The sequence below is a fragment of the Watersipora subatra genome, chromosome 3, assembly GCF_963576615.1.
Source record: "Watersipora subatra chromosome 3, tzWatSuba1.1, whole genome shotgun sequence".
NCBI classification, from domain to species: domain Eukaryota; kingdom Metazoa; phylum Bryozoa; class Gymnolaemata; order Cheilostomatida; family Watersiporidae; genus Watersipora; species Watersipora subatra.
Genome location: NC_088710.1, coordinates 31,884,728 through 31,899,892, shown reverse-complemented (window position 1 = coordinate 31,899,892; position 15,165 = coordinate 31,884,728). Strand labels below are relative to the sequence as shown.

Below are 15,165 nucleotides of genomic sequence, written 5' to 3'. Positions count from 1 at the left end.
ATGGTATGTACATTGATGCTTTGTTTCAATCTAACTTTCTTCAACCTTTCGAATATCATCTGCAGATTTGCTAGATGTACATCAAAATTTGTTCTTATTACAATTATACCATCAGGATATAACAGCAAAGTTTTTTTAGTAAAGAACCTTAAAAACTTTATCCATTAGTCATTAAAAAGTTGCAGAAGCAGATGTTAACTCAAACTCAAAGGGAAGCAACTTCCGATGCTATAGATCACTATTGGTGATTAAGGCAGACTTGTCTTTAACATCCAGACTCAGGAGCACTTGCAAATAGCTGGCCAGAAAAACAATAGTGTTAAAAAACTTGCTTTTTGAGTGTGCTTCTAAATTATCCTCAATTTAGACATCCGTAGTCTACACGAGTGCCAACTTTTATTTGTCTTTCAAACGAGGATAACAAGTGAGCTCCCCTGTCTTGGATAGATGATTGATTCCTTGATTCAACAGATGCTGCACTTGGCAGTCAACATTTTGCTTCTTCTCATAGCTAAGCCATCTAGCTGACTGTCTGACAACCTCAGCTCGTAGCTTCTGGGTGACTTTCAGTAACTTCTGTACTACACAACAAGTTTTTCATATCAACTATAATTGTTTGCAGTTTAGTATTTTCTACCAACTAACTTTAAAAGTTAAATTTTGTCTATTTACGCGTAATTCTAACAATCTATAATATCTCCACAATCGTGTTGAATTATACTTACATGTATGTTACATTATGACTGATTAAATAGCACTGAAAGTGTACTAGTTTTACAATGAACTGCAAATGTTAAACTTTTCGCATGAGCAGATAACTCATACTTTGTATTTTCTAAAGTTTTGCACTGAATACTATTCAGAAAGTTCTTTTGAAACAAACACGCTGATAAAATGCTTTTCATTACATGCCAAACCTTTTTTATTTGATTTCAAATAATTGGGGTAACAGAAAAGTGTTGAGTAATATTTATGATAGATTGGAGAAGAAAACTAAATATTTTTTTATTTATTGGCAGCTGCAAGAGAACACAACTATGATAATGTAAAGATGAAGTATAATTATTAATAGTTACTCCACATTAAGAGGTCACTGAAACAGCGATCACATCACACAAAGACCAAGAAGGCCAACCAGCAAAAAAATGGAGGCTGAAAATTGGTTTGCACTTCCTTCATCGTCACAGGTAGTATATTCATCCCAGGCTACGCATTCAGATGGCCCATTTTCAGAAGGGTAGTAATTCATGAACGCATAACACATCTCATCCTATAACACAATAGTAATTATATTGTATACAAGAATATAATGATTTGCAGTAGATACGAGTACTACATACATTTTATTAATGAGTATGAAGTCTGTTATGTTTCTATTAGAGCAGGTACTCGCAGACATAAGGATTCACATCAGAAACAACTACTGAAGACTCTCTCACCGAAGTTCCCTCTCCATAGTAAGTAATAGCATCCTTTGATGTGGATTTGTATGTGCAAATAGTCTTTACCTCATCTCCTTTCAGCAGCGGGATCGGAGGGTCAAATCTATGAGAAATAAAACATATCACTATAAGTGTGTTCAATTAGCTTTCTGTATACTGATATTCATGAGTAGAGATAGAAGCCTGTGGAACAACTGTATTGATTACATATTAGATACAGTTTACAACTTTGACAAGAGACTGTCTTGCAAACATTCAGTCAGATACACTCAGGTACAATCACAACTAGTTAACTAACTTTAATGTATAATAATAATTATAATATATTATATTAATTATTAATCAATGCTTTAGAAAAAAATGGAATCCTAGACTAAGATCCCTGATAGACATTCTATGAATTCAACATAAGTGAATCAGTCAGTGAGCATTTAAACAATAAGCTAAGCACTCTACTTATATAGCCTTATATCCTTACACATTTGTGACGGGGTAGTCATAGCTGTACGACGACTCATCAAACCAGGTGTTGATAAGAACTCCATCTCGCCATTGCTCAATCCTTCCGGATGAACCTGCATAATTCAAATGATTCTTGTTTGTGTTATTGAAATATGTTGAATTATTGAAATATGTTGAGTTATTAATTGTGGTATTCTCTCAAGACTGATAAAAAGGGAAATACTGGCCAATGTTTCATCGGTATATAACTTTATAGCATATAACTTTACTCAACTGACTGACAACAGTAACCACATAAAACAAGGGATCTATTAAAGCACAGGAACAAAATTAGCTACCAACATAACTACACAAAACAGAATAACCTACCAACATAACTGCACAAAAACAGAATAACCTACCAACATAACTGCACAAAAACAGAATAACCTACCAACATAACTGCACAAAAACAGAATAACCTACCAACATAACTGCACAAAAACAGAATAACCTACCAACATAACTGCACAAAAACAGAATAACCTACCAACATAACTGCACAAAAACAGAATAACCTACCAACATAACTACACAAAAACAGAATAACCTACCAACATAACTACACAAAAACAGAATAACCTACCAACATAACTACACAAAACAGAATAACCTACCAACATAACTGCACAAAAACAGAATAACCTACCAACATAACTACACAAAAACAGAATAACCTACCAACATAACTACACAAAAACAGAATAACCTACCAACATAACTACACAAAACAGAATAACCTACCAACATAACTGCACAAAAACAGAATAACCTACCAACATAACTACACAAAAACAGAATAACCTACCAACATAACTACACAAAAACAGAATAACCTACCAACATAACTACACAAAAACAGAATAACCTACCAACATAACTGCACAAAAACAGAATAACCTACCAACATAACTACACAAAAACAGAATAACCTACCAACATAACTGCACAAAAACAGAATAACCTAACAGCATAACTACACAAAAACAGAATAACCTACCAACATAATTACACAAAAAAACAAAATAATCTACCAACATAACTACACAAAAACAGAATAACCTACCAACATAATTACACAAAAAAACAAAATAATCTACCAACATAACTACACAAAAACAGAATAACCTACCAACATAACTACACAAAACAGAATAACCTACCAACATAACTGCACAAAAACAGAATAACCTACCAACATAACTACACAAAAACAGAATAACCTACCAACATAACTACACAAAAACAGAATAACCTACCAACATAACTACACAAAAACAGAATAACCTACCAACATAACTGCACAAAAACAGAATAACCTACCAACATAACTACACAAAAACAGAATAACCTACCAACATAACTGCACAAAAACAGAATAACCTAACAGCATAACTACACAAAAACAGAATAACCTACCAACATAACTGCACAAAAACAGAATAACCTAACAGCATAACTACACAAAAACAGAATAACCTACCAACATAATTACACAAAAAAACAAAATAATCTACCAACATAACTACACAAAAACAGAATAACCTACCAACATAACTAAACAAAAAAACAAAATAATCTACCAACATAACTACACAAGAATACAATTGCCCACCAACATAACTACACAAGATTACAATTACCTACCAACATAACTACACAAGAATACAATTACCTACCAATATGATTACACAAGATCCCACCAATATACTTCTTACCAATATAACTACTTATGGGCCCGTGTGCATGTCGGCAAAACTAAAAACTGACACTTATGCAGTCTGTCCTTTGACTCATATATATGCTGTTGCATCACTTCCTCATGGTGCTAATGACCCAAGTGAATAAGGGGCTTTTTTAAATCACTCTGAAAATCAAAGCACATGCCCTGCTCCTCAAACTTTCTCTCTTAATTGTTAATGTTTGTAAAGACCAAAGATCAAGCATTTAGGTCTAGTTTTATTAGGTTTGTCCACATCTCCATGTTACCTACAAATATCCTCGACCAACAAACCGATAGACATTTTTAAAGTTTCATATTAATATTGAGAGTAAATTTTATACCAAGTACTGCTTTAGGTTTGTTGGAAAAATAACATAATTAAGTTCATGCTGAATCATTTAATTTCTCATTCTAGACTTACTTATATTGGTCAAAAACTTGGTTCATGCTGAATCATTTAATTTCTCATTCTAGACTTACTTATATTGGTCAAAAACTGTGAGTTGTTAAAAATGAATTTTTAACCAAGTCAAGTGTATGACATTATGAATAACTTGTGAACTTGAAACATATTGCATTTATAGCCAAATAAAATAGTCTATTGGAAACACAAACTAACAATTGAGTTGCATTAAAGGTTTGGCCATTTTGTTAAAAAGTCAATGGTAGAGCTTGTTTATCTGGAACTGAAAAAAGTTTAGATACTGACCAAGGTAGTGCATATGCAGATGGGCGGATGTGATGTAGATCGTGTTCTCCAATTTCATGTCAAGACAGTCTTTCGGACATGTTCCAGTAACGGTGAAGGCACTCTCCCCAGCAGGTATAGTCAGGTCTTCTTGCCCAGTTAAGAGTGAAGCCAAGTTGTTTGTTCTTAAGTTTGGTGTCAGGAACAAAGTGATGCCCGAAGCATCGCTGTAGTAACAACATAGTTAACCATATAGTAAGAGATGAGAAAGTTGGAATGTAAAAATTGAATTTGCATAGAGACTACAATTTTTGGTATGTAAAAAAACAAACGTCTACGTAATCGTAACAGAATAGCTTGGCAGTTCAAACGTAAATTCCTTTCTAATTCTTTACCATTAAAGTGCCAGCAGTTATTGCAAAACCTTCAAGCAAATACGTAACTGTTAACAACCACTTGTAGACTCATATGCATCTATATCACATCAATTTCTACAAATAGTGGAAACATTCATGTGCATAATGGAGTGTGATGGACAGGAAAAACTGCTGAAATGTTAAGAACCATGTTCACATTCAGTAGAGCTCAAAGTGTTATTACATTCTTATCATCATCACACAAATAACATGAAATACAAGCATAACTCATGTTTTCTTACTAGCTAGTTGATGATTCTTTACCAGCTACTTGTCTTTTTGATAACTTACAAATAGTTTGAAACGGATGTAGGGTTATTCCAGTGATGCTCCATCATAACTTGAGTAAAATGACCTTTTCCTACTAAAAACCCATCATCTGACCTTTGGCATTCGCCAGGTGACCCAACAGTCCAGCCTGCTAGCATGACAGAACATTCCTCCAGGTACATGCCACACGAGGATGGTGAGTTGTATGTGCTCGCTGTCAATAAAGTAGTGATTAGAATTATTGAAACAGGCCGCAACTGTCAAGAAGGGTGTCATTCATAAAAACTTCTACATGATTGGCCAGTAAGTTTCATTTTGCCGTTACAATGTGATGTCATTCATTATGTTAACCAGAATTAAAACTGGCCTTTTGTTAACACCTGATGGCAGATACTTATTTAAAACTTTTGCTGTTATTGATATGTTTATTTTCTGTTTAGCTTTTGCTTCTATAGATTTCAGGTGAAAATTTACTGAGAACGAATTTAGAAAAAATACAAATTATATAAAAATCTTTAAGTTGCGAGTAGTCTTCTTTATAAAAAAATGGACTATGAGGCCAAACTAACAAAGGAAACATAACCATGGACTATAGCAGACCTAAGGCTAAATTAAAAAAGGAAACGTTCTCGACAGCAGCTGTTCATCAAAGCTAGTTTTTCCTTGAAACGTTACCTGAATCTAATACATATTATTTACACTGTTATTCACCATTTAAGTGTTAGGTAATACATGAAAGACAATTCAGATGTTTTGGTCTGGTCATATGTAACAGGTATGTGCACAATTATTCTTAGAAGCGGAAAAGTGGTCGAGTGGCGTAGTAATAGCATGCTCGTCTTAGAATCCAAATGTCAGAGTGTAAAGGAGTTTGCCAGCCTTTACTTGGCACGATCTAGACTATTTCATACAGAAATAAATTGTGCGTGGTTTCGTTCAACTTTTTATTAGAGAAGGAAATCCACTATCCGAGGAGTGTACGACCATTTGCTCTGCTCAACTAAATGAGCACGCTCCTTTATATATAATAGCATCACCCGTTTTGGCTAACGGCAAACGGTATAAGAATACCGGCTAACAAGGTGAATTGAATACACAGGATTGCTAGTGTGTTGGTATGACAACAAGTGATGATAAGGGATAGCATAACGAGCAAAACAACGATATAATAAAAAGGACATAGGCCTACAATGAAATAAGACAACAACATGAGTTACGACAGGTGACAGCAAAACAAGTAAAACAACGATAAAATAAAAAGGACAACACATACAATAAAATAAGAAATGTAATGTCATGGCCCGGCGTCCACCACAAGAGTTCGATTCCTGTATGGTGCAAATTTGTTTTTACTACTCTTGACAGCGTTATATTGACAGCGTGGCTCTGGACAGCCAGACGGACGAGAGAGTTGAATGGATTCTAACGCAACTCTCTATGATACTAATTAATTAACACATCAACAAAATTATCTTCAAAAATGATTACATGAAAACTGAATTTGAGGAACACCAATACAATTTGATGTATCGCTGGGAGGTAGGATACAAAATTCCAAGTTGGTACTTTTAGTTTTAATGTACTATTACTCTGGGTAGAGTTTATCTCATTATAATAGATAAAATCACTTTTATTTTTGTGTATATATGAAATGAGCTGACTTACGCGGTGTCTCTGTGCAGCCGTAAACAATTGTATGGTGCATGATATAGGGATTGTTTATAACCGGTTGGCTGGCAAAGAGGTGGTAGACCTGGTCATCGGGAATATCAAATACCTGACACATGTAAGTTGTCTCTTGAGCTGGCACTGCAGTGTTGTCAAATGTTATCGTCCAATTTTTGGTATCTGCAAAAGGATTGATAATCTTATCTAGATATTGTGTGTGGTCATTCCATGTTTATATACTCAAGTAGTTGGATAGAGTTTGCCAGGTATTTCCTTTCTAATACTTAAACACTTCAAATTTGCAATTTACAATTGAGCTCTTTAATCACAAAAGGCAAATTAAGATCTCAGTGTAGGCATTCACACAACTACCTGCCATTGGTTGAGTTTGTCTGGGTAAATGCATGCACACACACGCACACACACGCACACACACACGCATACACACACGCACACACACACATACACACATAGACATAGACACATGTATATTATAAGACTTCTATTTCACCGCCGTGGCATTCTATGTTTCAAACCTTTTGTAGTAGCGTTTATTAGAAGTGACGTCTAATTAGAGGGTGATGGTCTCTTTTTTGACAACCTCGTCAAAATTTTAAAATAAAATTTATTGAAAAAAATATTAAAGATATTTACGATTAGCAAAATATACCAATAGTGGATGATTACTGGTAAGTAATCAATAATTCACTGGTGAAAATCGAATGGCAATAAAATACTCCCACAATAAAGTGCTTTGAAGATTATTACACTCTTAATTGGTTGCAAATCATTTTGGTGAACTCCCGAAAGCCTAAAGATAAACATGCTATTTGACAATCTATTTTTCCCTTCTTACACTTAAGGGTTCTATTAAATATAGCGCTTAAATAGAGGTTTTACAGTATCTAATATAGTCAAATTTCAACATGCAAAGTTGGTCAGCTCTGAGACGTTTTATAAAAATTCATATAGAGATAAATATAAAAACTAGATTATATGCGAAAAGAACTGAAATAATAAACAATAAAAAAGTTGTTCCTATTATTATTATTACTACTATCACCCTCGAGACACGTGAATAAAGGTTTAAACATGGCGATGCTCAAACTCCGAGGTGAAACTTGGGCTAAATAAAGTCGTAATTATTTGATCGTATAAATTGTTTTTTTTTGTAATTCGCTGTTGCTAATTGTGAATACAATTTTCAACATTTTCATTTTCCGAAGACCTCTCTAGCACTACACCAGCTTCTTACGACAAAGTTGAAGGGCTGAAAAGCATGATGTAAACTCACCAGGATGTCCGATCCCATCGCAGGTGAAGTCACCAATAGTACAGTCTATTTCCCAGCTGTTCAGTTGTAGGCAAAGATCAGAGTCTGTTGGCTCACATACTCCAGGATGAGACAACCCAGTGGTTAGCTCAGCAGCACCTGCACAAGCGTGTCAACAGAAAAGCACCTGAACATGCATGTCAACAGAGTAAACGGATAAATAAGCTGAAAAGAGACAAGCAAAAAGGGAGATGAAACCAAAAATGCTGATTCATCATATTATTTAACTACTCCATAGACTTGCTAATATAACCTACGTTTACCTGTGCTGCTCACATCTTCAGCTAAATAACACAGTTGTTGATTATATAAGGTATTGATAATACTTTCTCATGGTATTCTTAATAGGACAATAGAGATAAACTAGTTATAAACTAGGCTGTAGTTAGTACTATTATATAAGTTCTTCCAACAATAATGGCCTTAGTAAATGATGGACTCGAATATGTGTTACTGCGATAGTCTTCGAGTAAAAACTAAAATCACAACGGGTTTTATCTATTAATTTGCATAACTCTCTCCTCCATCAAGCTGTTTATCTATAGTTCTCAAGCTATCCTGTGCAATAGAAGGAATTGCACATCAAGTCAACATGCTATAAGGAGTGAAATGCATGCGATTGTTTTAGGTTTGCCACTAGGTGTACATTATATGCCTCAGTTCTACTCTGAACCTGTGCAGCCATAGATATAGAACCCTAGTGAAATTGATAAATCTGTGCAGCCATAGATATAGAACCCTAGTAGAATTGATGAATCTGTGCAGCCATAGATATAGAACCTTAGTAGAATTGATGAATCTGTGCAGCCATTGATATAGAACACTAGTAGAATTGATGAATCTGTGTAGCTATAGATATAGAACCCTAGTAGAATTGATGAATCTGTGCAGCCATAGATATAGAACCCTAGTAGAATTGATGAATCTGTGCAGCCATAGATATAGAACCCTAGTAGAATTGATAAATCTGTGCAGCCATAGATATAGAACCCTAGTAGAATTGAGACTTGAATGCTCAGACATTTACTCAACAGACTATGTTAGACTTTTATATTCTCCTCAGCCTTTTAAACTATCATACTGACAGCTTACCGAGTAGCATGAAAATAAATGACTAGATTTATTTCATGGTCCTGAAAACAGATATCCATTGAAATGGATAACCAAATTTATGTTTCCGATAACTTTTTATTTGGTCTGTTTAGAAGTAGACAACTCCAATTTACTAGTTTATCATATTTTATAGGATTCCACGTCTTTGCTTTATAAGGCAGGACTTTCATCACATTGTCACTTATCCAAGATTAGATTTCTACCTGATGTCCAGACACAATTCGGGTCCCCGAGCTCTACACCATTTGACTGTCCATCACCATCGGAGTCTGCCCTACATAAGGCCTCAGTCCATGTCTAAATAATGATCATCCATGTTTCCGTTTCACACATTTTTATTTATAATGAAGTTATGACTTATTAGAATTCATTGACACATTTGAAGAAGAGGATATGCATTTTATTATTATTCGCATCTAAACATATGCAAACATTATTGTTCTGACTTGTACATGAAAACCTATTATTTTTTGTTCTGAATTTGAAAAGACATTTAGTCAAAATATTAATTAAAATTAATATCATTGTATTATTTGTTTAAAATAGCAATTTTGCCAATCATTTTTAAAGTTTGAATATGTGAAAACAATATATTTACTCAAATACTTTTTTATATTAGACCATGGTTATATAAATATACAATTTTATCTACATGTATGTAGATATATGTAGATATGTTTAGTTATAGCAATTAAATTCCTGTAATGACAAATCTGTATCGCATAAGATTTGATCTCTAAACCTCTCTTTCACAAGGCAAGCTAACCCATTAAGCTACACAGGGTACAATGGATACATTGGGCAAATAGTCATTATCTGTGTTAAAATACACCTAGCGACTCTGTGTTACGCGCAACATCACTAAAGCTTGCTCTCACAACTTTTATTAGTAAGTTTAACAATAGGTGTACTAGCTTACTCAAATTAACCAATAGCTACTACATTACCTCTCACTGTTTATAAGCTATTTTTGTAATCCCCGTGCAACACCGAGCATTCGGCTACTGTATATAGATGTGAAAAGAATGACAAAATGGATAATGTTATACCTCCAATTTGTTGGGCCTCCCAACTTTAGCGATTATATACATGAGAAAAGAAATGTATTTATCCAAAACCTTGTGTCAGGGTATATGCAGTTAGAAGGCTTTACGTAACAAACCCTATCAAAATTGATAAACAAACAGACACACAAAGGTTATATAGTCATACTTTGACATACGAGTGTCCCAACATACAATAAATTTAAGACACATACCAAATTCCCAGCAAAATTTTGGTCAAAGGTCAGGGGTTAGAGTTCAACATAAAATATTACTTTATGCAGGATTTGAACTTTCAACATTTGGCTTACCAGCCGACCAATAACACCTGGGCTAATTGACCACCTTGCAGCACTACTGAATAGTTGTGTACATACTTAATCTCTCTCTTTGATTGGCACACCTTACGCTCTTTCACTAAGCTGACTAGACTGTCAGACTAAACTAGTCTTTACTATGATAAGAGGTGTTCATCTATCTAAAGCCACAAGTAGACCAAGAAAAGATTGCACCACACATGAAGCAACCCTGGATATTCAGATCCTCACACAAGCGCTACCTTCTGCACCTCTCAACCACCTTTCAACATCCTAGAATGATTGTGCGCAGACTTGTTACATGTGATGATCTCCCACAGCATTTGGGACTGTCAGCATAATAGTCATATACAAAATTAAAACAAAGATTATCCAAAACTATGCCAGAGTCTAAAGTAGAAGTAGAAACTAAAGTACAATAGCGAGTGAGAACAATCCTTCTAGGATCGATTAGGATGCCTGCTTAGCTTACAGCAAGCAGAGGTTGTGCATGTTTTTTAAGAGCATTGTTGTACAAACAGCCTCTGTGATCTTGGCTGGACATGTCAAGTTCAGTAGGAAGAAGCGTCAATGACCGGGGAGACTCGCCCAGTTACAGAGAACAATTTAGGGTTAATGTCACTCCTGTCACCAACAGTTGCACCTTTGTGGTAATTGAACCCTAAGCTGTTGTCTGCAGGTCAGGGGTTGTAGACTAGGCCATCGCTTACAAGGGTAATTATCAGAAAAAAGAGGTTTCTATTGTATCTTTTACCTTGGAGATTTGGAAGTGAAAATCTCGTGGTAGTTTTGGTGGTAGAGTAAGTGATAGAATACTTACCTTTACTTACTCTAACTTACATTAGACATACATGTACATGTAGCTTAAATAAATTCAATTTATATCTTCTTTTAACTTTAAGTTTTATTTTTGCCATTTTTATTTGAACTTCTAGTTTCACTCTAAAAAGAATGTAATGTTTTGAATGTTGAAACACCATTTGTTGGAAATTCATGTCGAGACAAACATTTGTCATCAAATTCGTTGTGACAAATGTGCATCAAGGCTCGACTGTGTTAGACTTTCTAGTGGAATGAATCGTTTGGCCTATTCCAACCAGGTTAGTTCAACCTAGCGTTGCTATAGAGTGTTTTTAATGTAAAGAGGCTTATATGTCCAGCAATCAATAGCACTGTGATAATGAATGTTTGTGTTATGGATGTGTTGCTATTGGCTTGGAGTGTCAGCAAATACTATCAAGGATAAAAATCAATACAGTTCAGTATAAGTTGGGAACCGGTAAGGCCTAAACGAGGATACGCCTTAAACCATTGTAAATCAATATCAAAGAACAGAAGATATCGTTGGTGCAGAAGGACTTTCCTTGCTTTGCTGCTGTAACAAAGCATAGCTTTTCTGCTTGTCCTAACTTTTGTTTTATTATTAATAAACTTGCTTGAACAATTTGCGTTAAAGTTGAAACTTAGGAATCAATTGGAACCAAATTTTGAAAAATTGACAAGAGTTGAACAACGGCAGATGTTCGGGTGGATGAGCAGAGATTTGTATTGGTAGTTACACTGTCTCATAATTAACCTCAAAAAGTGCTGTCTTTTTTGAGTTACTGATGTAACTGATAAATCGAATATGAAATAAATATTAACACTACAACTTGATTGCGAATTCTCTCTTGGATTTCTCTAACACAAATTCAAATAATAAATCATGAGTTAAATGAAAGCGAAATGAATTCAATTTTTAGCAGATGTTCGCTTGTACCTTCAAAATGTGACAAAATGTGTAAAATTTCATAAGAGCAAAATGTTAAATTCAGTCAAAGCTATTGTCTATAGGATGAGTTGAGAACACAAATATTGAAGATAAAATTTATAGAAGGAGTTGTGATCTTTTGCACTTATATCAAATGTATGCAGTAGTTCCAGTTTTTAGCTACCAGCATTGATAATCTGTGTACTTACATTTCCAGCATCTTGAAAGGCAATTCCAAATGGGTTTCTGGCTCCTCCCCCTAGAACATTTTCATGCCCGACTCCTCCCCATATGTAGTTAGGTTTGCATGGGTGCGGTACGCTCGCCCCATTAGGTATGCGGTCCTCGTAAATGTTGTAGCCATGACAGGCAGTCAAGTACGACACAAACAGCGCTGTCCTGCAACATGGTAAAATATTGCAATTGCATAATTTGTTTTTGAGATCAAATCCAGCACAAAGCGGATACATCTTTTCTAAATTTTAAAATCTTTTTTAAGTCTGTCCAGCTATAGCTGGACACACAAAATGACAGACTGAGATTTATACATACATATTGGGTAGTTTACAACAGCCAAATATAAGCTATTATACTATATAAACATATATATATATATATATATATATATATATATATATATATATATATATATATATATATATATATATATATATATATATATATATATATATATATATATATATAGATCAACTCAGGTGAGTTGCAGAATAGTGCGCTAATGGGAACAGCTAAGATCTTGAGGCGAGTGCTCAAACTCCCAGGTCTCTGGTAGGAGACCCGAGTTAGAGCAGAATTTACCACCCATACGGGGTATCCGGGGTGAGGAAACAATTTTTATATATATATTACCATAATATAGATCATATACTTTTCTTGTAGTCAATTTAAAATCATATAGATCATATACTTTTTCTGTAGTTAATTTATAAATCTCCATTATTAAAACTAGTACATTGGCACTAACAACTTATCTAAATGTTAATCATCACCTGATGGTCTGATATTGACATTTAAAAGGATTGATTGTATGAGCAGTTGTAACTAGGTGCCATTACTATCAACTCACTATGAGAATCATCTAGACTTTAACAAGAATCAAAGCTGTCACTAGTATTTACCCCATAGGGTAGCTGCCTCACCACAATTGATACTTACCTCAGAGTTTTCCAGCAGACCTCAAACATGGCGAATTGATTAGCTAGAAATGAGTGCAACATGTGATTAGAGAAGGAGAGAGATGTTTTTGTGCTGTTGGGCAACTATTGTTGGGTAAGAATTGTGAAAGGTTGGCCTAACTTGGACAGCTTTTGTTGCTTCTATTGATCCACCTATGCCTTTCATATGTTCATTTGTTGACTGAACAATGGTCAGGTGTACTGTGACCTAGTATAAGTATTATACTTAAAGAATATACATAATACTACTGACTGTCTCTATTATCATTCTTCATTCAATCTTTTCTGACGCGCTTCTATGGCTGCCGTAATATAGGACTCAAACAAAACTGCTTTTCCAAATTCAAACACAATGTAATAGTTAATGGCCAGTGACTAATTAACAAATTGCAGCAGCAAATTTTGTTTGATGCATTGATTCGTTGTTTGATTCTATAATAATCACTGTAGTTTTATACCTTGAACATTAGCTCCATATAGCTCATCTGATTCATAAAAACTGACAACACTATAATGCTCCGAATGGCAAGAGAGATTTTCAACACTTTGCTCGTCATCCCCATTCTCTTAGTTGGCTCATTGTGTGAAGCACTTTAAATAGTCCCCGCTTTAATATATATATATATATATATATATATATATATATATATATATATATATATATATATATATATATATATATATATATATATATATATATATATATATATATAGATAATAGATATAGCAGTACCCAATGGCTACAATATAGCCAGCAAAGAAAAAAAAAAGGTAGAGAAATATCTCCCTCTTGGAGAAGAAATTGAAAAAATGCTGGAATGTAAGAACAACTTTAATCCCAGTAGTCATTGGTGCACTGGGCGCAATAACACCGGCGCATAAAATGTGGCTTGCCCAAATACCAACAACAATCAACTCAGGTGAGTTGCAGAAAAGTGCGCTATTGGGAACAGCTAAGATCTTGAGACGAGTGCTCAAACTCCCAGGTCTCTGGTAGGAGACCCCAGTTAGAGCAGAATTTACCACCCATACGAGGTATCCGGGGTGAGGAAACAATTTATATATATATATATATATATATATATATATATATATATATATATATATATGTAAATATATATATATATTACCATCATATAGATCATATACTTTTCTTGTAGTCTATTTATAAATCTCCATTATTAAAACTAGTACATTGGCACTAACAACTTATCTAAATGTTAATCATCACCTGATGGTCTGATATTGACATTGAAAAGGATTGATTGTATGAGCAGTTGTAACTAGGTGCCATTACTATCAACTCACTATCAGAATCATCTAGACTTTAACAAGAATCAAAGCTGTCACTAGTATTTACCCCATAGGGTAGCTGCCTCACCACAATTGATACTTACCTCAGAGTTTTCCAGCAGACCTCAAACATGGCGAATTGATTAGCTAGAAATAAGTGCAACATGTGATTAGAGAAGGAGAGAGATGTTTTTGTGCTGTTGGGCAACTATTGTTGGGTAAGAATTGTGAAAGGTTGGCCTAACTTGGACAGCTTTTGTTGCTTCTATTGATCCGCCTATGCCTTTCATATGTTCATTTGTTGACTGAACAATGGTCAGGTGTACTGTGAACTAGTATAAGTATTATACTTAAAGAATATACATAATACTATTGACAGTCTCTATTATCATTCTTCTACTTGATTATGTTA

At 34.4% G+C, this 15,165-nt stretch overlaps 1 protein-coding gene across 1 annotated transcript; it reads right to left on the bottom strand.

The window, feature by feature from the left end:
* Positions 1-1,105: 1,105 nt before the first annotated feature.
* LOC137390508 (DBH-like monooxygenase protein 2 homolog) lies at positions 1,106-13,469 on the bottom strand. The gene is made up of 10 exons (XM_068076837.1): positions 13,441-13,469; positions 12,474-12,663; positions 9,358-9,451; positions 8,003-8,140; positions 6,706-6,888; positions 5,062-5,254; positions 4,376-4,581; positions 1,921-2,017; positions 1,440-1,545; positions 1,106-1,270 (listed from the first exon to the last, which is right to left on the bottom strand). The coding sequence occupies exons 1-10, from the start codon at positions 13,467-13,469 to the stop codon at positions 1,106-1,108; spliced, it is 1,401 nt and encodes a 466-aa protein (XP_067932938.1).
* Positions 13,470-15,165: the final 1,696 nt, after the last annotated feature.